Genomic DNA, 20,904 nt, shown 5'->3' with positions numbered 1-20,904 from the left:
TACATGGTAATATACTGGGTAGGTCGATTTTTCAAGGTCAAGCCCCTACAATGACTGGACTATTTTTCTTTTAATAATTCCAGTTTCATCATTAGTTCATTTTTCAACATTAGTAATTGCTGTGGTTTATTTTCCAATTCGTTTCAATATTTCACTGGGAAATCAATTTCTAGTATTATTATTAATTAATTATCATCTAAAAAGATATTTATATCAGGATCAGGTGTTAATTAATTTAAATTAAAATTTAAATTTGAATTAAATTAAATTTGAAAATTGATTACATCATCAACTGTTTGGATTCGAAGAGCAACAAGGCATCAGCGACAAAAACGATAGTTGTAATGTCCTTGTTAACCCATGATTTATTTACAGTATGCCCTAAGTTAATCCAGGTCTCATCCAAATAGTCAATCTTCTAGTTGCCGTTTATTTTGTTCGTAATTTCATGCAGATTTGCAATTTCACTTTTGCCTATTTTAAAATATAAAAAACACCACTATCCAAAGTACGAACACGCTACAAGACGTAACGTTCAAAACCACCCGCCAATGAACGAAACGAACTTATAAGCCAAGTAACTTCAATATTACCATGTAGGAGTCCCCGTCTTTGACAATAGACTAGTAAAAAATGTTTCACACCCACTGTTCTTAAATTATTTCTTTTGTTATGTATTTTACGAATAAAGTAGAATAGAGCTTGTCTCAAACATTCCAAAGTAATACTTGAGTACATATGTAGATTAATATAAGAGAAATCTCATGGGTTGATAAATAAATGCTGTCAAAAACTGTGATCAATCTTCTAAATTTCCAAAAGTATATTTGGATACGGAATTCTTTGAAAAAAAAAAACAAAAATTATACACTTGTAATAGTTTTAAATGTATTAAAACTTTTTTGGCAGATGTTAAGAAAATACGAAGAATTATTGCGGATTAAAAACATACCATATTATTGGAATTCGGATTATAATCTAATTGCTCATTTAAAAGAAGTTACCATTATCGGTATTGCTAATTTTATAAAAAAAGTTATAGAGAACGTTGACAGGAGAATAACAGAAGATCCTTTCGTGATTGCAACTTACATACGTAACTATTTTATAACATGAAATCCTTTCATAATGTATATACTATTTCTATTTTAGTATGCGAAGAAGACGTGAAAGAATTGAAAAAAGAAGTTGATGTAGGAAAAAAGAATAAAAAACTCATAGGTACCCAATCATCTTCATTGGTAGACACCGTTGAGAAGAGTGAACAGTTGGAGAAAATAATGGAATCTCTAGATTCTTTACATCAAAAATTAGATCGTTTGATAAACTGGAATATTGATTTGGAGGGAAAAATAAAACAAATTGATGAAAAAGTAGAAAACGTTAGTAGAAGACTTTTTACTGTTGAAAGATCTATAGAAATCGATTCATTCTCTAATAGGAGTTGGATTTATCTATAGAAACGGTTAGTCGTAATTGAATTGTTCACTTTCAAATGAAATAGGATGAAAAATCGCGATTCCAAAGACGACTACATGCGAAGGCTGATCCCTTTGCTCCACCCCCAGACAATTTTTTAATATAGTCTTTATTAAGGCTAACTCTTTTTCTCATCGATGTTGTGACATTTCAAATGCTTCTCGACAGGAATATTGTTCAACCTCTGCAAACCAATTTTTTGCTGCACAACTGACTTCATAATAATAATAATAATAATAAGAGCACCACACAAGTTATTTTTAAGTTTTGGAAACAGTTGGTAATCGTAATTCGAAGACTACCATAGCTTTTATGGCTGGTGCAATGAACCTACGGCAGGGTGTGTTATCCTGATAACAATCCATAATAATCACTTAAAATGGTAGCTCCCTTTTGTAGGTAATCTACTAAAATTACACCTAAGCATTCCAAAATACGATTAGCATGACCTTCATTGCTAAAGGTCGCATTTTGAATTTTGCAATTAAATGTTCTTTGTCTTGTCTATACCAAGGTGAAAGACAACTACAAATATCTTTTCGAGTTCGCTTGTGTGGATTAGTTAACATTCTTGGTACTTATTATGTAGACATTTTCCATATTCAGTTGGGCTGTAATTATATTATGTACTATAGGTGTCTAATAGTCACACAAAATCTTGTGCTAGGTAAGAGTATGATAAGCCACCCTACGACGATCATCATTATCTCACGAAGGCTAACAGATATCGAACCATGGATAACTTTGGTCGATAGATCTCATCAAGATCTATCTGTGTTTGAAAAGTTATGAAGATTGACGCATACGTAAAAGAGTTTATGTGAAAAAGTCTACAAATGCATCATTTTTATCAAAAAACCTAATCTAATCTAACCTTTTTTTGCCCTGAAATAGGGTGGAGGCTTATGCCTTCTTCTTAACGGGCTGTGCAAATCTGAGAGGTCGTGTAGGACTTTCACCTCACTAAACCACCCTCCTCTTTTGCGCATCCTCGGGAGTGTTTGTATACTGGCAGGAGAGAAGCTGTCATTTCATCAGCAAAACCTAACCTAACCTAAATTAACCTAATCTAACCTTACAAAAATTACCAAATTTTCATTTTATCTATTGATTTATCGTGAAAATAATGCATTTGCAACTCTTCTGCGCATGCGTCACTCATGACTTTTCACACACAGATAGATGTTGATAAGATCTGTAGAACAATATTATCCATGGTTCGATATCTGAGATAATGGCCATTTCCGGTATCTCCGGAAGTAAATGTTTTCGCATAAAATAGATATGATAAATCGATTTCTCGTATCATCAATAGTTTCATGATGATCGTTGTGGGCTTATGTTTGATTATTACTTGGAAGAGCCTTCTTGCATTGAAATAATGATTACTTTCTTGAAGTTTAAATATTTTATTAATATATAAAGAAAAATATTTTTGCTACATTACATATCATTTTCAGCGACAACTTAGACAACTGACATATAACATACATGAAGTTGGCTGCTAACATTTTAGCAACTAACACTCCTCCTCGATTAAAATGTTTCATACAATGATACCTGAAAATCGCAACTTAACTACTTAGCAAACAAAAGTTAGACTACACTTAATTTTCCTCTTAAATAAATGAAAGTATCCTTAACTAAAGGTTTAGTTAATATATCAGCTAAATTTTGTTTTGTTGACACATAACTTACAGCAATTTCTTTTTTCGTAACTAAATCTTTTAAAAAATGATTCTTAATATCTATGTGCTTAGCTCTCTTAGAGTTTACATACCTAGAAAATTCTTTATTTTACCTAAATAATTTGCATTAAAATATTTCTTCAATAAATTGACTACTGTTTCCACTTCTTTTTCTTCTCCGACTACCAACATGTTATCGACATGATCCATACTTTTCCATTATGATACAAACAACAATCATATTTTGATCTTTCAAATTTGTTCTTACTTGCAAAGTCATTAAATGTATCATTCCATATTTTAGGAGACTCTTTCAATCCATATAAAGATCTGTTTAATTTTAAAACTGGTGATTTTGACTCTAGACCAGATGGTGCATAGATATATACTTCATTTTCCAAATAACCATTAAAAAAAGCCATTGGAATGTCCTACTGTCTTATTTTAAAATTTTGTTACAATGCAATTGATAGAATCAATCTTATGGTTAACATTCGAGCAACAGGTGAGTAGACAGGTTCAAATAGATGCTTCTCCTTCATCTGAAAGCCTCTATCCACCACTCTTGCCTTCCTCGTTCCATCTTCCTTTGTTCCGTATACCCATTTAGTCTCAATTGCTGTTTTTCCTGTAGGTAGATTCGCTTCAGACCACGTTTTCAAATTTTCGTGCGAGTTCAACTCCTTTTCGATAGCATCTCTCCAATCTTTCACTTTCACTGCATCTTCATATTGTACTGGATCATTATCTGATGATATTAGACAGTAGGCTGTATAAATCTCGTACTCATTAAAATGTTTTAGCATATTCACAGTTCTCCCGCTAGAGGTTGTATCTGTTCTTGGTAAATACTCTTCAAAATCATTTAAAACATCTGAACTTCCGGAATCTTCCAAAGTTATTTCTTCTGAGTCACTCTCTTCTTCGAATTCAATTTCAATGTTATCTTCTTTATCCCTTAATTCAGTTTCTTCATCAAATCTTATTCTTATTTGTTCATTCGCATAGTCAGTTTTTTGCTTCGATATTTCTTCGAAATTCGTTTGTTTTTCATTAAATTTCACATCTCTTGAGCAGAAAATTTCACATTTTCCATTATCCCATAATCTATATTCAGCTCCACTGTACCCACCATTATACACGGTTGTGCTTGTCTATTTAGTTTAGTTTGTCTTGGCAAAATAGTTGTCCATACCTGAGACCCAAAAATTCTCAATCTTGATAGATCGTTGTGACCATACCATCGTGCGGCTGGAGTTTCTCCAAAATTTGCCTCAGTAGGCGATCTGTTTAACTCATATGCAGAACATAGAATTGCTTCGCCCCATAACTCTCTTGGTTTCTGAAAACTTTGTCCTTACCTTATCTAAAAGTGTCCGATTCATCCGTTCTGAAATACCATTCTGCTGCGGAGTATGTGGCATCGTATACTCCAGCTGAATCCCTTTAGATTTACAAAATTTTTTAAAGTAATTAGAGGTAAATTCTCCCCCATTGTCCAATCTAATTCTTTGAGTTCTAAGCCCATGTTTCCTTTTAATGTGTTTAATAAAATCTATAACATTTTGTTCGCTTTCATTTTTATCGTTCAATAGCTTAACAACTAAAAAATGAGAATAATCATCAATTAAAACTTGAAAATACTTGTAACCTTCTGGCGTAGGCGTTTTTACTGGACCTGCTATATCTGTATGTATCAATTCCCTATTTTTGTAGTTTTCTTTCCACATCTATTAAAAGGGTTTCTAGTACCTTTACCTTCAATACAATTTTTACTAACTTCTGAACTATAAGGTAACCCTAATTTTTTTTAAACTATATTTATTAATATGTCCTAACCTCCTGTGCCAAATATCTTTATCATCATTTTCCTTATTATAAAAACATTTATCATTTCCTGAATCTACATTCAAAACAAATAAGACTCACAGTTAAATTTACAACAAATTTTACTCAAAGTTGCACCTTTTATACCTGATTTATTATCGAAAACTAGTTTGAAATTATTCAACAATAATTTAAACATAGAAATTAAATTATGTGTCATATCTTTTACTATTAGTGCATCTATCTTTATCTTTTTCCCTTGACATAACCCTTTGACTGTCCCTTTTTTCTTTGCATACAGCACTTCATTAATCTTTGCAGTTCCTATTTTTACTTCTGATACCAAATCCATCACATTTGACATGTAAGGCTCCATTTCACCCATTACCATATGCTGAGTGCACACCGAGTCCAAAATAAACTTGTTAATGTCTGTAGTAGAAGGCACTACACTGCTTAAAGCTATAAATGTAATTTCATTGGCGGCATTTGCTTGACTTCCTGTACCTCGACTTTGACCTCTATTCTGACCTCTAAGATGACTTCTACGAAAACCTCTTCTACCTCTAAAGTTGCCTCGTAATGACTGTTGTTTTTTTTAAATAATTAACTTATACTCTTTCTTCTTATACACTTTTTTATTTATCAACTCCATGTACAATACAAATATTATTAATATATCATCTTAACCTTAATAATGAATAATTCTCGATAATTCTCTATGATTCTCACTAACTGACTTCTTCTTTTTTTTTTTTTTATTTTCATATATCTTAACAGTAGGCCAGAAAGTAAAAAAACTAATACCTATATTATTAAACACAAACCAGAAAAGTATTATTTTTAACACCCTCTCTTAATACTTTTCTATGAAATTTCAAATATTATATTTTGATTTTTCTTTTATTAACATTAATAATAAACAAAATATCTTAACATAAATTTAAATAATCTCTATTCTTATAAAACTGTCTTTTGTGGAGCCCCTTTGTTAAAATGTCTGCTACTTGGTTTTTAGTTCCAATAAAAGTTAATTCCATTTTCTTTGTATTTAAAATGTCACACACAAAGTTGTATTTTATATCTATATGTTTTACACGTTTGTTATTTTCGGGATTTTTTTATCAAAGCTATACATCCTTGATTGTCCTCATATATTTTAAAATTTTGAATATTGACTTTCATATCAAACAATAATTTCTTAAACCATAAGCAATCTTGTACTGCGGAACATAATGCCACTAACTCAGCTTCTGAGCTTGAAAGAGTCACACAATTTTGTTTTCTTGTTACCCACATCACTGTATTACCAAATAATTTAATTAAATATCCTGACACTGATTTTCTATCTACCACTTCACTTCCCCAATCAGAATCCACATAACACTCAAACAAACTTTCATTATTTTTTCTTTCAAATTTTAAATGCATATCAACTGTTCCTTTTAAATATCTTAAAATTCTTTTTAATCCTGTCCACACCAAACTATTATTTTTATCTTGAAATCTACTTAAATAATTTACTGAGTAACTGATATCTGGTCTTGTTCCAAGCATCAGATACATTAAACATCCAATTAATTGTCTTACTGGTAGTGTGCATTCATCATCTTTATTTTCAAAAATATTAAACTTTGGATCTATAGGTGTTGCTGTGGGATTGCAATTATCAAAATTAAATCTTTCTAATATTCCAAGTAAATATCTTCTTTGACTTAATTCCAAGATTCCTTCTTCTTTAATATAATTTACTTCAAGTCCTAGAAAATTCTTTAAATCTCCTTTATCTTTTATATCAAAACATCTCATTAAATCATTTTTACAAATTTCAATTTTATTTAATTTTTGCCCTGCTAATATGATATCATCCACATAGAGTAATAAATACATAATTTGTTTATCTTCATCAACTTTTGTATATAGACAATAATCAGTTTCTGATCTTGTAAAACCTAAATTTAATAAATATGTATTTATTTTTATATTCCAGCATTTTGCAGCTTGTTTTAAGCCATAAAGAGCTTTATTCAATTTTAAAACACATCCTGGTTTACAATTTACCCTCTCTGGCGCATAAACATATATTTCTTCTTTTAAATCTCCATTTAGAAATGCCGTTTTCACATCAAGTTGTTTTATATAATATCCATATTGATTGCTCACTGTTAGAAGAGTCCTCATTGTTGTCATTTTTGCCACAGGTTCATAATCATAAGTATTTCTCTGTCCACATCCTCGTACAACTAATCTCGTTTTGTATCTGTCTTCCATTATTGTTTCTAATGGTTTCTTAGCAAATACCCATTTAGCTGTCAAAATTTCTGCTTTTTCCGGTTTCTCTACTTCATTCCATGTCTCATTTTTCTCAATTGAATCAATTTCCCTTTTCATAGCCTGTATCCACATATTTTTGTCACTTCTATTATCTATTTCCTCCACTGTCTCTGGTACTTTTTCTACAAATGATACTGCATCAAATGCCATATATAATTCATAATCATTATATTTTTCTGGAATTTTGACTTTCCTTTTTATTCTTTCAAAATTTTTTCTTTTATGAGCTTCATCATTACTCTCATCTTCTTCGGATTCTATTTCAACGTTTTCTTCTTCTTTATCTATTTGTTCTTCTTCTAAACTGTTTTGTTCTCTATTATTTATTTCAATACTTGCCTTTTTTATTTTATAAATAAAATCAGTTTCATTAAATATAACATCTCGTGCTACTATCACCTTTTTTCCTTTTATACTCCACAATCTGTAACCTGTATTTGTATATCCTATAAAAATCATTTTTTCAGAAACTGGATCAAACTTTTCTCTAAATTGTTTTTGTATATGAGCATATGCTGTACATCCAAATATCTTAATATTTTTTATATCAGGTTTTTTACCGTACCACAATTCTGCTGGTGTAACATTTTCTAAATGTTTGCTAGGGCTACGATTTAAAATATAAGCAGCTACTCTAATGCTCTCATTCCAAAATGTTTTTGGCAGGTTGGCTTCTTCTATCATTGTTCTTGCCTTTTCCAACAAACTTCTATTAAACCTCTCAGCCTTACCATTCTGCTGTGGCGTATATGGTATTGTATAATCTAAAACAGTTCCATTTGATTTACATAAATCTTTTATATCTTTGGAAATATACTCCCCTCCATTGTCACATCTTAGCACTGCCAATTTTATGTTAAATTTTGATTGTACCATATTTACATATTCTTCAAAACACTTAAACACCTCATCTTTACCTTTTATGATATACACTGTACAAAAATTAGAAAAATCATCCACAAATGTAACAAAATATTTACCCCCATCGTGACTTAGTGGCGTTATTGGTCCAACAACATCAGTATGAACAATCTCTAATAATCTTTTTGCATGTGATCTTGTTTCAAATCTAAGTTTTGTCATTTTACCTTTTACACAGGCTTCACAAAAATCAATTTTATTTACATTTACATTTTCCAAACCTTTTACCATTCTTTTATCAACTAATAACTTTAAATTTGCATTACACATATGCCCTAATCTTTTATGCCACATCATTGATTCATTGTCATCATTTTCAATCATAAAACATCGATTTTCTATCTTATACTCAAAAATAATCTCATAAAGCCTGTTTCTAAATCCTACTCCTATCAATTTATTTTCATTATATAAACTAACCTGACCACCCTCAAAAACTACAGATACATTAGACATTTCTAATCTTTTTACTGATAATAAATTCTTCCTTAAATTTGGAACGTAAAAAACATTTTTTATTATGCATTCAATGATCTTTCCATTTATTTTACTCAAAACTTTAATATTTCCAATACCTATTGCCCTCAAATATTCATTATTCTTTGCTACTGCTATGTTAATTGGTGTTTTTAATTCTAAATATTAATAAAAATATTTGTTATTATTTACTAAATGATCTGTACAGCCTGAATCTATATAGAATGAGATATTATCGTTACTTACAATCTTACTTTCATTACCATTCATCAAAAAACATATTCCATCTTGCTCTTCCTGATCTTCGGAACTTTGTTTCTTGTTCACCTCTACATGATTTCCCTGATTTCTGTAGTTTGTATGATAACTTCTACCTCGAGTGAAACCTCTACTTGGAGTTGCATATCCTCGAAAACCTCCTCTACTATAACCACCTCTATAATTTCCTCTGAAACTACCTCTTGTAAAACCACCTTGCACAACTCTTGAATTTGATTGCCCTGGTACACTTTCTTTACAGTCTTTTTGCATATGTCCTTCCTTATGACACCGGAAACACACTATTTTTCTAGTATTTGTAGTATTAAATACTGCTGATTTTTGTTCATAAGTTGATTGTTCAGATTTTAATGCTTTTCTTCTTTCTACTTCACTTCTAAATTTTCTTTTGACGAAATCTATTGTTAACACTTTAGGATCCATATTCTCTAATATTGTTATAACTGTTTCAAAACTTGGAGGCATCCCCATCATTAACATACATACAATGTCCTCATCACTCATAACAGCTCCTGTAGCTCTTATCTTCCTAACAAGATCATCAAATTCTGTCAAATAACCTTCCAAATCTTCATTCTCTTTTAATTTTAATGACATTAACATTCTTCTTAGCATCATTTGCCCGGGTAATCCTTTTTTTTTCATAAATATCTCCTAAAGCTTGCCACATACCATAGGCTGTATTTTTCTCCGTTACAAATTCTAATTGCTTATCATCCAAACATTGTATTATCAATGACTTACATAACTTATCTTTTTTCATAGCTTCCTTTTTTTCTTTTTCCACTGTATAATCTGATTCCACAAATTCTTTTTCTATCCATTCTGCCACATCTTTTTCTTCTAGTAATATTTTCACTCTAAATTTCCATGAGTAATAATTTTCACCATTCAATAGTTCTATGTTATAAATATTTTTTATTTGTGAATTAGCCATTTTCTTTATATTTTAATTATCCACAGAATCACCTGGGCCCATAACCTGTTGTTTTTTTTAAATAATTAACTTATACTCTTTCTTCTTATACACTTTTTTATTTATCAACTCCATGTACAATACAAATATTATTAATATATCATCTTAACCTTAATAATGAATAATTCTCGATAATTCTCTATGATTCTCACTAACTGACTTCTTCTTTTTTTTTTTTTTTTATTTTCATATATCTTAACAGTAGGCCAGAAAGTAAAAAAACTAATACCTATATTATTAAACACAAACCAGAAAAGTATTATTTTTAACAATGACTGATGACATTCTGCTAACTTATGTCCGGGTGTTCCACATTTGTAACACACATATTGAAATGTATTAAAGGATGCATCAGTTTGACCACTATTCTGTCCTTGTTTTGATTTTATTTTTAATTCTTCATCAAGCAAACGAGATTTCACAAAGTCCATTGTTACACTGGTATTCATAGTTTCAATCGCGGTTATCACTGCCTGGTATCTTCATTCAATGTTAACAAAATATGACATACTTTGTCTTCATCATCTATTTTTGATCCTATTCCTTCTAACTCCTGTATTATAGTATCAAACACATGGAAATGTTCCTCTAATTTATCATTTCTTCTATGCTTCAAGTTAAGTAGTCTCTTTTTTAGGGTAAGTTTTGTGAAGACACTTTTGAATACATCTTCTAGTGAACTTAGCATTTCCTTAGCCGTTTTCGCATCTTTTATTATGTCTAGATGTTGATTTTGAATTCTGATATTTCTTTATCTGAAGTGAAATCGGCTATTGTTTTTTCAAGTGTATCTTCTAATTGTTGTTCTGCAAGCTCTTACTCTAAATTTCCAATTGTTGAAATTATCTGAGTTCAACTGTGGTACCGTTGAAATATTCATCTCGATTTGATGAACATTTCCCTCGCTTTTTGATTGGCCGGCGTCTACTACTTAATAGTTTCCAGTATTACCTGGGCCCATAACCTGTTTGATTATTACTTGGAAGAGCCTTCTTGCATTGAAATAATGATTACGTTCTTGAAGTTTAAATATTTTATTAATATATAAAGAAAAATATTTTTGCTACATTACATATCATTTTCAGCGACAACTGACATATAACATACTTACATAAAGTTTGTTGCTAACATTTTACCAACTAACACTTATCATACTTGTACCTCAGATTTTTCGAAATAACCACCAAAACAGCTGATTTACGATGGTGTCAGCTTTCTAAGCGCTAATCACTGTACGTTGCTAGACACAAACCATTTTGATACTAACTGTATCGAATTTGGGCATCTACTGTATGAACTTACGAGCATAACAGATTCAGAGTGAGTTTTTAGCGTGAGACTCTGTATGATAAGTTTCGATGAGACAGTATGAAAAATAATTGTTTTGAATTATAAAATCGTCAGAAGCAAAAAGATCAGCCCTCGTACAATGTAACAAGTTGCCTTGTTGGTTAGTTATAAAATTTTTACCAAGAAATACTCATTGAATTATTCACCTACTGATTATGATCAACAATATTTTGGTTATTTAGTTTGGTGAGTCTATTAACTTTGAACCCAATCGTATTAGTTTTATACTATATTTGATTTTGGATATATCAGAATTATATTGTTCTTCAAGACACGCGTTCTATATTATTAAAAAAAATATTACAATATATTGTTATAGTTTTCTTCCTTTACATTATAACAAATTGTAATTTTGTATTTGGTTAATAAAGACATTTATCCACGGTTATTGTTTTACGTACCACTTAGAGAATCATTTCCTCCTTCAGTAATCGATCGAAATGCAATTGCCGGGTTCACCTGTACAGGTATAAATTTAATAGGAATATATTTACTGCTGTTGAGTATGCACCATCGTCTGTTACTGATCAGCCTTTACAAATAAACAGTGGCATTTGATATAATGACGTGTTGACTAATTTTGATGAAATATTCGTTGATCCGGATACTCCAGTCGATAATCTTCGAGTGACCAAACTATCAAGCATACAGTTAGCATTGATTTGTCATATATATTATCATCTAATCAAAGATCCCATTCGTCTAAACCTAGCGGGCTACAGCAAGCAATGTTTTCTCAGCCATTTCCACCGACACGCAAATGCAATTTAGGAAGAATACCAAGGAAGAAATAAAGCTACGAGAACTGTTTTTCCAACTGATACTTGAAAATGGCAAGAAGGGAATGAAAAAAACTAAGAAGGCAGGTGATGACAAGTAAAACGAATCAGACGAAGATTGCTTCTGCCTCGTTTGTTTAGAAACTTTTAGCAGTAGCCGGTCAAATGAACAGTGGCTCCAATGCCTTTCATGTAAATTAAGATCACATGCCGAGTATGTACAGTGTTCAAGAAGATTCAAGTTATATCTGTCGTAATTGTGAGTCCAAATAAATACTTTGCTGATTTAATATGACATATTGTTTTCTTTACCCTTTTGGTCTGGTACTTTAGTCCTAATGATGTAAAGACTATACTTTTGTACCCGGTCTCCCCTACTTGATAAGCAAAAATTTATTTTTTAAAATTAAAATAAACTAGTTCAATAAACGAGTTTTAAAAACGAGCATTTTTAAAAGAGATCTGGAATTTCAATTAGAAATGTAGTCGCTATGGTGAATATTTCGATACGTTTTCTCGTTAAATCGATATTATGAAACGTTGTCCATTAAATTTTGATAATATCCGATAACCGATCACATATTTAACCGATTATGATGCAAAGCAATGAAATTGAAGGTAAGTGAAAGAAAAATTCAAAAATTGTGTCATCCAGTTATTTTCATGGTAATCAAAATTACAAATAACATTATAGAGGGTAAAGATTAGCAAATGAACGGCTTGAGTGAAAAATTTTATATTAGATTTTTCAACTTTGCATATTTCAATTCATCTACAATAGCTACAATCATACTATATCCTTTGTTTACACCAACGCCATTTTGAAAGATTTTTAAACTGTTATTTATCGTATAAATCTTCCAATATCAATTGCAGAAGACAGTTGTGGGAGGAACAATCAATATTTCAAAAATACGCACGACACACATATCAAATTAAGAAATGAACCCCGTATAAAATTCGGTAATCATCTAACAAACTGTCAGTCCATGTGGACTCATTATCTCCACTGTTTACCAATGAAAAAAACGAATCGTAAACATAAATGCATTTCTATTGTCCAAAGCTGCCGGAAGGCGTATATACACAATTTCTTTGAAATATTCCTGCTAAATAATCTGCGATAAGCAGTGGCGTCGTTTAGTGAGATTTATTTAATTTATAAATTTCTCTAAATAAATAGAAATATGGCGTTCTTTAGACCATGGGCGAATGAAGACAATGAAATTGCATCGTGCAGTGAAAATAAAGACAGGTATGGATTCGAATATATTCGAATGTTTAAAAAAGGAAAATAATCAGCAATCTGATAATGCAATAATAATAAGAATTGCTGAATTAACTAGAGTTAACAAAACTTAAGTTTTGTGTCAGCATGTGGTTTTAAACATAAAAAACTGAATAAACGGATGGAAATAACCGAATCGTCAAAGATAGTTCGATGGCGACAAGATTACTTGCGTCAGATGAAAGACTATTACTAATAGACGAATGGGGCACAAAAACGGCTCAGTTCACGTCTGGTACCCTGTTTAAACCAAACTCCCTTACAGGCAGGTACATTTTACTCGTCTGTTTACGTTTTATAATTTAATATTCAGTTTTTCTAAGTTCCAAGTAGGACTACAATTTATAATTATTCAATTGCGTTTTAACGAATACTACATAATTACAATAAAAACATTCTCTAACTGTTGAGCTTGTCGTATTAATCAAATAAGAAAGAAATACTTTTTTATTTATTTCAGTACCAATAAATAATGATTTAGAAAGGAAAATAGCCGATGCTTTTGAAGTATTCGATCACTCACAAAGCAAAATGATCGATGTGCGAGAAGTATCAACCGTTATAAGAGGTTTAGGTTGCTGCCCGTCAGAAGCAGAAGTTCAAGAAATTATTGTAGGTTTAGAAGATCCTCAATTTCCCGGCAGTGTACACTTACAAAAATTTCTAACGTATGTTTCTCAATTGATCACCGAACATCGGTAAGTATATTATTACAGACATGAACCTTCGATGTTTAGTTAACCAGATTGTGCATCAGTATAAACTAAGAAGTAAAAATTAATGTTCATGTTCATTCGCCTATTGGTGACGCTAAGAAGACTTCTTTCCTCTCAATAATCGTTCTTTGATATTTCTTGTTAATCTAATATAAGGTACTTGATACAAATAAGGCCTACCTTACCTTCTAACCTTCTGGTTCAGACAATTCTGACTACCATGATTATTTATAAAGATACTTTGGAATTAGAATGTTTTTTTTTTCTTTTGTTTTATTGCAAAGAATTGAGCCGAACTGGACGGAATTCCCCATTTTATTACACTACACCTTTCTGAAATAGACTATAGAATGACGTACTAAATCAACACTTCTGGTGTGATGTGGAGCGCTGCCAGAATGCCACCAGTCTCATTCCAAAAACTCGTCGCCTCGAGAACTCGTAGTTCCCGAAAGAAGTCATATGTGACTTGGCACGGTATCCCAAAAAATTATGGAATTAATACCTCGGCGAGGCGATAAGTTTTAGGATCTAACTGGTGACATTTGACGGGACTCTACATCACGCCAGAAGTACTCCATTTGCACGTCAAAGCTTCGACCCTTGTCCTTCTACCCTGTAGCCCCAATCTCGACGCAAAAAATATTCTAAATCATCAAAGCACTTTATTTTAGGCCGAATTCTACAGTCTTCAGAAGTATAATTCTTGCACCCTCACCATAAAACATGATTTTCCACACCCCATCCTGAGGTCACGAAAATCAGCGTTTATAGGGCAGCTTGAAAAGTACGTCAAAACATTATAGTACAGTCATGGGCACTATTTTTCTGTGATCCCGGAAATCTTACTTTACATACTTCTACATTTAAAGATAATTTTAATCCTGTTTTAGATTATTATTAAAGTTTAATTTATTCATCGAGGCGTTGGCATCTACGCAGAAGTTTCCAATATCACAATTAAAATATACAAATAAAGAATTGAGGTTAGATCCACTCGAACATAAGACCCCAGTTTAAAAATCACTTCATATCGTATCTTTCTGCTTTTTATTTAATATTTTCGATATATATATTTTTGTGTAGATACGAACCAGCATCTCCTGAAGACCTTTTGGATGCTTTTCGTACTTTAGACAGCAAAGGTGTGGGTTACTTAACAAAAGAAGAAATTTCAACATACATGACTCAATTTGGCGAACCGTTTTCTCAAGAAGAGCTTGAAGAAATGCTTGAGATTGCGATCGATCCACAAACGAAAACAGTACCATACGAGTACTATATTAATCAATTGATGGTAAGTTAATTTACAATGGGTCTAAGCACGATTTTAATTTAGCACAACGTAACATAAATAGCACTCATAAATATTTTTAAATTGGAATTTCATTATTCCGTCCTCATTTCTTTTTGCAACGCCCCAATCGCTTGCTTACGTCACCAGCGCCGAACGAGTTTCGCCCACACCACGTTGTTTTGTTTTATCATTCTATCGCGTCGTGTTTTTAGACAGGATGTCGAAATCTGGATCAACAAAGGTTCGTTTTAAATATTATATTGTAGCAACACCACTATTACAGCACCAAATGAAGTATTTTCAAGTATCATTAAGAGAGAAAAATTACGGAAAAAATTATGTGATTCTATGACAGTAAAAGGAATACTGTTTTATCAAGTACAAGTAATCGGTTTTGTTGTGAAGAACACAGAATTAATTACACAAGCTTGAAATCCATTTTTTCACAGTAAATGAGTTACACTAAATCATATACAAATCATTTAAACAACTAAAATCTCGCATATCCACTAGAAACGCACTCTCTATGTATTTTTTTGAGCAACTAACTGAACGAGTTTAGTATCACTGTAAGAGAAGTACAGATCCTACCATTTGATGCTCCCACCTTTAATGGGTCCATATGGTCCTCTTAGGCGTTAATGGGTTAATTTAAAAATAACTTCCAGGTACTTTGTGGAGGGTATTTCGAACATCTCTGGTAATATAAGGACTAGAGGGGTGTATCCAGATCCTTATGATTTAAATACTAAAGATTTTATATTTTATGAGTGGACAATTAATTTTTTTAGCCTATCCCATATGAATAGAAGATAGTTTCAGAGAGTTGGTGAAGTGTACAAATAGTTTACTGTAAGCAATTAAAATGAAAAAAAGTGAGAGGTTACAACCACCATGTATGTACCTTCAAAAACCATTATGTATTTATATGAGATAGCGTAAAGGATGGCATTAAAAACTCAAATTTACCCCATTAAAGGAATGAACCTCCGTATACACTTTTAGAAGAAAGTGTATTAAATTAAATACCCTTGTAGTATCAGCTCTTGAAATTAATTTATATAATTTTGAGCCTATCTTGTATTAGTATAGTATATATAATAATTATTTCAGTACAAAGAATGTAAATTATAATTTTCACAGTTTCGCAAAAATAGGTTTTTCCTTTGTCATCTGTGCAGTTGCTGCTTTGAGAAGATCTTCACTCTGGAGATACAATTGATTGAGATGTTTCTGGAACAATTTCAAATGTTAAATTACAAATATGTTCAAAAACATTAATGTCGCAAAAAATTTCAATACATAAATTTTATGTTTGGTAATCATCAAAATATTACAAGAATTAAAAATTCCAAACAGACTAATTCAACTAGTTAAGATGACATTAAAGGACACAACCAATATAGTTAAATTAATAACAAGAAAAGTGAACCTTTAAAAACACAAAAGGATTAAGACAAGGCGACCCCCTATCAACGGTACTATTTAATCTAGGTTTGGAAGGCATAATAAGAAGAACCAGTATCAACAAAAGTCATCATCATAAAAAAAAACAGAAAAAAACAACTAACAACAGCAGCAGAATATATAGGCCTACACTTCAATAATGAGAAAACAAAGTTTATGGAAATGAAATAAAGAATAAATGAGGAAGCAAGACAAAAAACAATTTCAAAGTACATAAACATGATGGGACCTCAATAGAATTCGAGGAAGTAGAAAATTTCCTGTATTTTGGTGTACTACTACATAATAAATACCAAGAATTGCTAAAGTAGCAACTGTGCAGGCAGCCTTAGAAGAATATCCATCTCAAAAGAGATATCCATATCTACGAAAGTTCGAATTTATAAGACAATGTTGAGACCCACCCTGACATACGCCTGGGAAACCTGAATAATGACGAATAAAACTAAACAGATATTAGAAATCTGGAAGAGAAAAGTACTAAGTAAAATTTTTGGTGGAAAGCAGACAGAGTTGGAATGGGAGAGAAGATGAAACCATGAAATTTATACACTTTGTAATGAGTCACCAATCAGCGCATTTATAAAAACAAGAAGGTTGCAATAGATAAGTCAGTTAGAACGAATTGACGAAGACAGACTCTTGAAACGAATTGGATGGAAGATACCAGAGGGCAAGAGGATAAGAGGTAGACCAAAAAAACTATGAATGCCTGTCAACGCTAAAGCTACAATGTTAACTGTGCAATTTAACTGGAAAAATTACTTTATGTATCATAACTCAATTTCAATGGAAAATGAGTTTATAAGTCTGGTGTTTGCCAAATAAAAATATTTATAATGAATTTAAAGTTAATTTATTTACCTAGTGTTTGCTTAATTTTGTTTTTGATTTTATTGTAATAAGAAAAAATGATGAATAATAATTACTACTATTGAAACTAATGAAATCAGTATTGAATCATTGATAATTTTTGAAAATTTTATGGAAAATAAAAATCAGTAGAGTACACTACTAAGTCAAATACTTTGAGGAGAGGAGTTAAGAGCTCCCAAACTTTTATCCATGTGGTGTATACTATTTTTCTTCATAACCAGTTCAGAGCTTTCATGTACAGCTTTACTAATACACAAATCTTTAACTTTCTGCCTATAAAAAGGTGCAAAAGATGCCCACTATCAACCTAAGTATAAAGAAAAACAAGAAACTGTAAATTGTAAATGTTTTGTTATATTAAGACTAAAAAACTGGGGACCCAATCAGGGTTTAATGTGTCCTCTAGATGTGCCTTTTTCCCCGATACAAAATAAGCAGAGACTAGAATGCTGTATCTAGCTAAAATATACTTAAGAGAATACTTTTCCTAGGATGTTATAAAGTGCTTAACAGTTTACTAACAACATGCACATACCTGAAATAAAGTGCTTGGAGTATACTTTTGCATATTTTGCTTTTGCTTCTGGTAAATCTACTTTTTTTATAGTATCTAGTATCATTTCCTATGTTCCTTGTACAATTGGTAAAGATACTGTTTATATTTAAACTACGTAATAGCCGGAATTCGAAAAAAAAAATGACACAATCCCTTTTAGATCTACTTCCAGACTTTATCACCATGCAAAAAGTAGGCATTGTAAAGATCTTTTTAATTCAAATGACATGGGCAGTTTAAACAGAAGGTATAAAGTGTGTATAGTTCAGCAGACATACTTGTTTTCAAGTGACAGCTACTTGAATAGGTCTATTGGAGTCATACAATTCTCACAAAGAACAGATATTGTTAACAACAATAATGTAACCTTTAAATCTTTATCAGAATTTGGTAGTGGAAGGTAGCACCTTGTTTGTATCGCGTAGGTCATGGTTCTGGGTTGCCCTATTGAACAACCTATCTAACCTCATTACAACATTTTCTTATCTCATAACGTTAAATATTGGATATTAAATATCTTTTTTTGTTTTCAGATTGATTAAAGAACCATTTACGAATTAACAAAAATCAATATTATTCAAGACAATTACTTACAATGTGATCAAGTCCCTCTTGTACTGAATGGTCTCTGGAATACACCAAACTAGCTTTTGTAGTTTGAATGGCAACTGGACTTCTGCTTGCTATTTCTTCAGCTATGCCTAGTACACCATTAATAAGCCTGAAATTACAAATTATTATCTTTAGATTAAAGTTCATGAAACGATTAATTTGTAGTTTTATTTTTTATTTAAACATACTAGAATTTACTTACTCCTCTTTATTATTATAAACTTTAGAAACCAATCCTCGAGCAAACGCTTCATCTGCATCCATCTTTCTACCAGTGTAGCACAATTCTCGAACTAAACTATCAGAACCAAGGATTTTGGGTAATCTTTGTAGAGTTCCAACGTCTGCAGCTAAACCTACTTCAACCTAAACTAAATGATGAAATTACTGTGAATGGAATACTTTTTGGAAAATATACCTCTTTGACTTGGAAAAATGAATCCTTGGTGCAATATCTCATATCAGCGGCTGATATTGCATCAACTCCTGCACCAATGCAAGCAGAATGTACTGCAGCTAATACTGGTTTTTTGCAAAGCTCAAGCGATGATAAACTTTCCTGATATGTTTGGATAATTTTATATAATATTTTTGCTTTACGGGCAATATCTTCATGTTTAGCTATACCAGCTCCCGTTGTAAGAAAATCAGATAAATCAATACCTGTAAGATTATGTTTGTAATGGATAAAATTTAATTTCAATATTATTACCTGCAGTAAATACCATTCCCTCTCCAGATAAAACTACTGCTCTGCAATTTTCGTCATCACTCAGTTTATCAAAACAATCTTTTATTTCTCTATAATTAAAAAGTAATCTCTCACAATACTTTCAAATATATATGAAATAAATAATAATACACTCACAACCACATTGTATGGTTAATAGCATTCCTTTTCTCAGGTCTATTAAACTTGACATGATAAACAAATTCTTTGGGTACATCTACAGATAAACTTTTGAAAGCCAGTGAAGACATTGTAACAGAACTTCTCAAATGTCCTAAAAATATTCAATTATTCTTGCTAATAATCAATTGTTACCATCAATTCGACTAACTACCAATAACCTTAATGATACCTGTTGATTTCGATAAAATGTTCATAATGTACTACTCTATCCTAGAACCTAAAAAATGATAGTATAAAAAAATCTATATGTTAAGTAGTGAAATTATTTTTTACCTTGTTTAAACTAAAAGTGAATGTGATAACAAGTCTTTAGATGTAGTAAAGACTTTGAACTTTGAATATATACGAACTGCTTAGGTTAAGTTTTCATGTCATCACAAAAACAATATGTAGGCAACCATAATTACCCTTTAAAGAAATACCACAGAGGACTTTTTGGAAACTATGATCGCGGGTGGATATTCGGAAACTAATCCGGATCACGTTATTATTTAAGATCAATTTTATAACCTAAGGTAATACTGGAGATTAAACTAAAGTTTATACTTTGGTTTAAACTTTAGTTTTAATCCATAATAGACAAGTTTGCTCTATTTTACCGCACATAGTTATAGTTCTTCCAATATCAATAGCAGACAGAAGACAGTTATGCGAGGAACAATCAATATTTCATAAATACGCACGGCACTCATATCAAATTTGGTAAACATCTAACAATTACTATTAACTATTAGCCGAAGCTGTACGTACACAATTTCTTCGAAATATTACTACCAGAGACAGTGGCTTCGTTTGGAGTAGTTCAGACGATTCTGACTACCATGATTCTTTATAAAGATACTTTGGAGGTGAAATATTTTTTCCTCTTTTGTTCTATTTCCAAAGAATTTATTTTCCTTTATGGTTTTTGCTTCGTTTCGTTCTCTAAATAAAAAAACGAATGGGGTACAAAAAGGGCTCAGTTCACGTCTGGTACCCTGTTTAAACTAAACTCTCTTACAGTCAGGTACATTTTACTCGTCTATTTACGTTTTATATTTAATATTCAGTTGTATAATAAGTATAATAA

General features: G+C 31.3%; 3 protein-coding genes across 6 annotated transcripts in view; 2 read left to right on the top strand and 1 right to left on the bottom strand.

Annotated features, from left to right (window-relative positions):
• The window catches only part of LOC130894585 (cyclic GMP-AMP synthase-like receptor), a 64,541-nt gene extending 58,230 nt beyond the window's left edge, over nucleotides 1-6,311 (top strand). Inside the window, exons 8-10 of the mRNA XM_057801493.1 lie at nucleotides 910-1,096; nucleotides 1,153-1,382; nucleotides 3,472-6,311. Coding sequence (XP_057657476.1) covers nucleotides 910-1,096; nucleotides 1,153-1,382; nucleotides 3,472-3,579 — 525 coding nt within the window. The 3' untranslated portion in view covers nucleotides 3,580-6,311. The remainder of the gene's footprint in view (nucleotides 1-909; nucleotides 1,097-1,152; nucleotides 1,383-3,471) is intronic.
• A 3,075-nt stretch (nucleotides 6,312-9,386) lies between these two features.
• Nucleotides 9,387-20,213, bottom strand: LOC130894586 (delta(3,5)-Delta(2,4)-dienoyl-CoA isomerase, mitochondrial). 4 transcript variants are annotated; one of them, XM_057801494.1, is made up of 8 exons: nucleotides 20,109-20,213; nucleotides 19,984-20,052; nucleotides 19,791-19,926; nucleotides 19,635-19,723; nucleotides 19,341-19,585; nucleotides 19,125-19,288; nucleotides 18,905-19,031; nucleotides 9,387-16,644 (listed from the first exon to the last, which is right to left on the bottom strand). In XM_057801494.1, exons 2-8 carry the CDS (start codon nucleotides 20,027-20,029, stop codon nucleotides 16,549-16,551), a joined length of 903 nt encoding a protein of 300 aa, XP_057657477.1. In that variant the 5' UTR covers nucleotides 20,030-20,052; nucleotides 20,109-20,213; the 3' UTR covers nucleotides 9,387-16,548. The 4 variants fall into 4 exon arrangements, with proteins under 4 accessions (XP_057657477.1, XP_057657480.1, XP_057657479.1 ...); XM_057801497.1 differs by having other exon boundaries at nucleotides 16,443-16,644; nucleotides 20,005-20,052; XM_057801496.1 differs by having other exon boundaries at nucleotides 16,443-16,644; nucleotides 19,987-20,052; nucleotides 20,109-20,212.
• LOC130894587 (dynein regulatory complex protein 8-like) lies at nucleotides 12,596-19,077 on the top strand. The gene is made up of 4 exons (XM_057801499.1): nucleotides 12,596-12,728; nucleotides 13,859-14,096; nucleotides 15,201-15,411; nucleotides 18,844-19,077. The coding sequence occupies exons 1-4, from the start codon at nucleotides 12,704-12,706 to the stop codon at nucleotides 18,850-18,852; spliced, it is 483 nt and encodes a 160-aa protein (XP_057657482.1). The 5' UTR covers nucleotides 12,596-12,703; the 3' UTR covers nucleotides 18,853-19,077.
• Nucleotides 20,214-20,904: the final 691 nt, after the last annotated feature.

Source organism: Diorhabda carinulata, chromosome 5 (assembly GCF_026250575.1).
Source record: "Diorhabda carinulata isolate Delta chromosome 5, icDioCari1.1, whole genome shotgun sequence".
Lineage (NCBI taxonomy): Eukaryota > Metazoa > Arthropoda > Insecta > Coleoptera > Chrysomelidae > Diorhabda > Diorhabda carinulata.
This window is presented reverse-complemented; position numbering and strand designations above follow the sequence as displayed.

Excerpts from the sequence above, each read along its gene's own strand:
- LOC130894586 (XM_057801494.1), bottom strand. The coding sequence starts at position 20,029 with ATGAACATTTTATCGAAATCAACAGGTATCATTAAGGTTATTGGTA. Across the intron at positions 19,724-19,790 it reads ATTAACCATACAATGTGGTT|AGAAATAAAAGATTGTTTTG; the intron begins GTGAGTGTATTA and ends TTTTAATTATAG. Across the intron at positions 19,032-19,124 it reads GTTTATAATAATAAAGAGGA|GCTTATTAATGGTGTACTAG; the intron begins GTAAGTAAATTC and ends TTGTAATTTCAG.
- LOC130894587 (XM_057801499.1), top strand. The coding sequence starts at position 12,704 with ATGATGCAAAGCAATGAAATTGAAG. Across the intron at positions 12,729-13,858 it reads GCAAAGCAATGAAATTGAAG|TACCAATAAATAATGATTTA; the intron begins GTAAGTGAAAGA and ends TATTTATTTCAG. Across the intron at positions 14,097-15,200 it reads CAATTGATCACCGAACATCG|ATACGAACCAGCATCTCCTG; the intron begins GTAAGTATATTA and ends ATTTTTGTGTAG.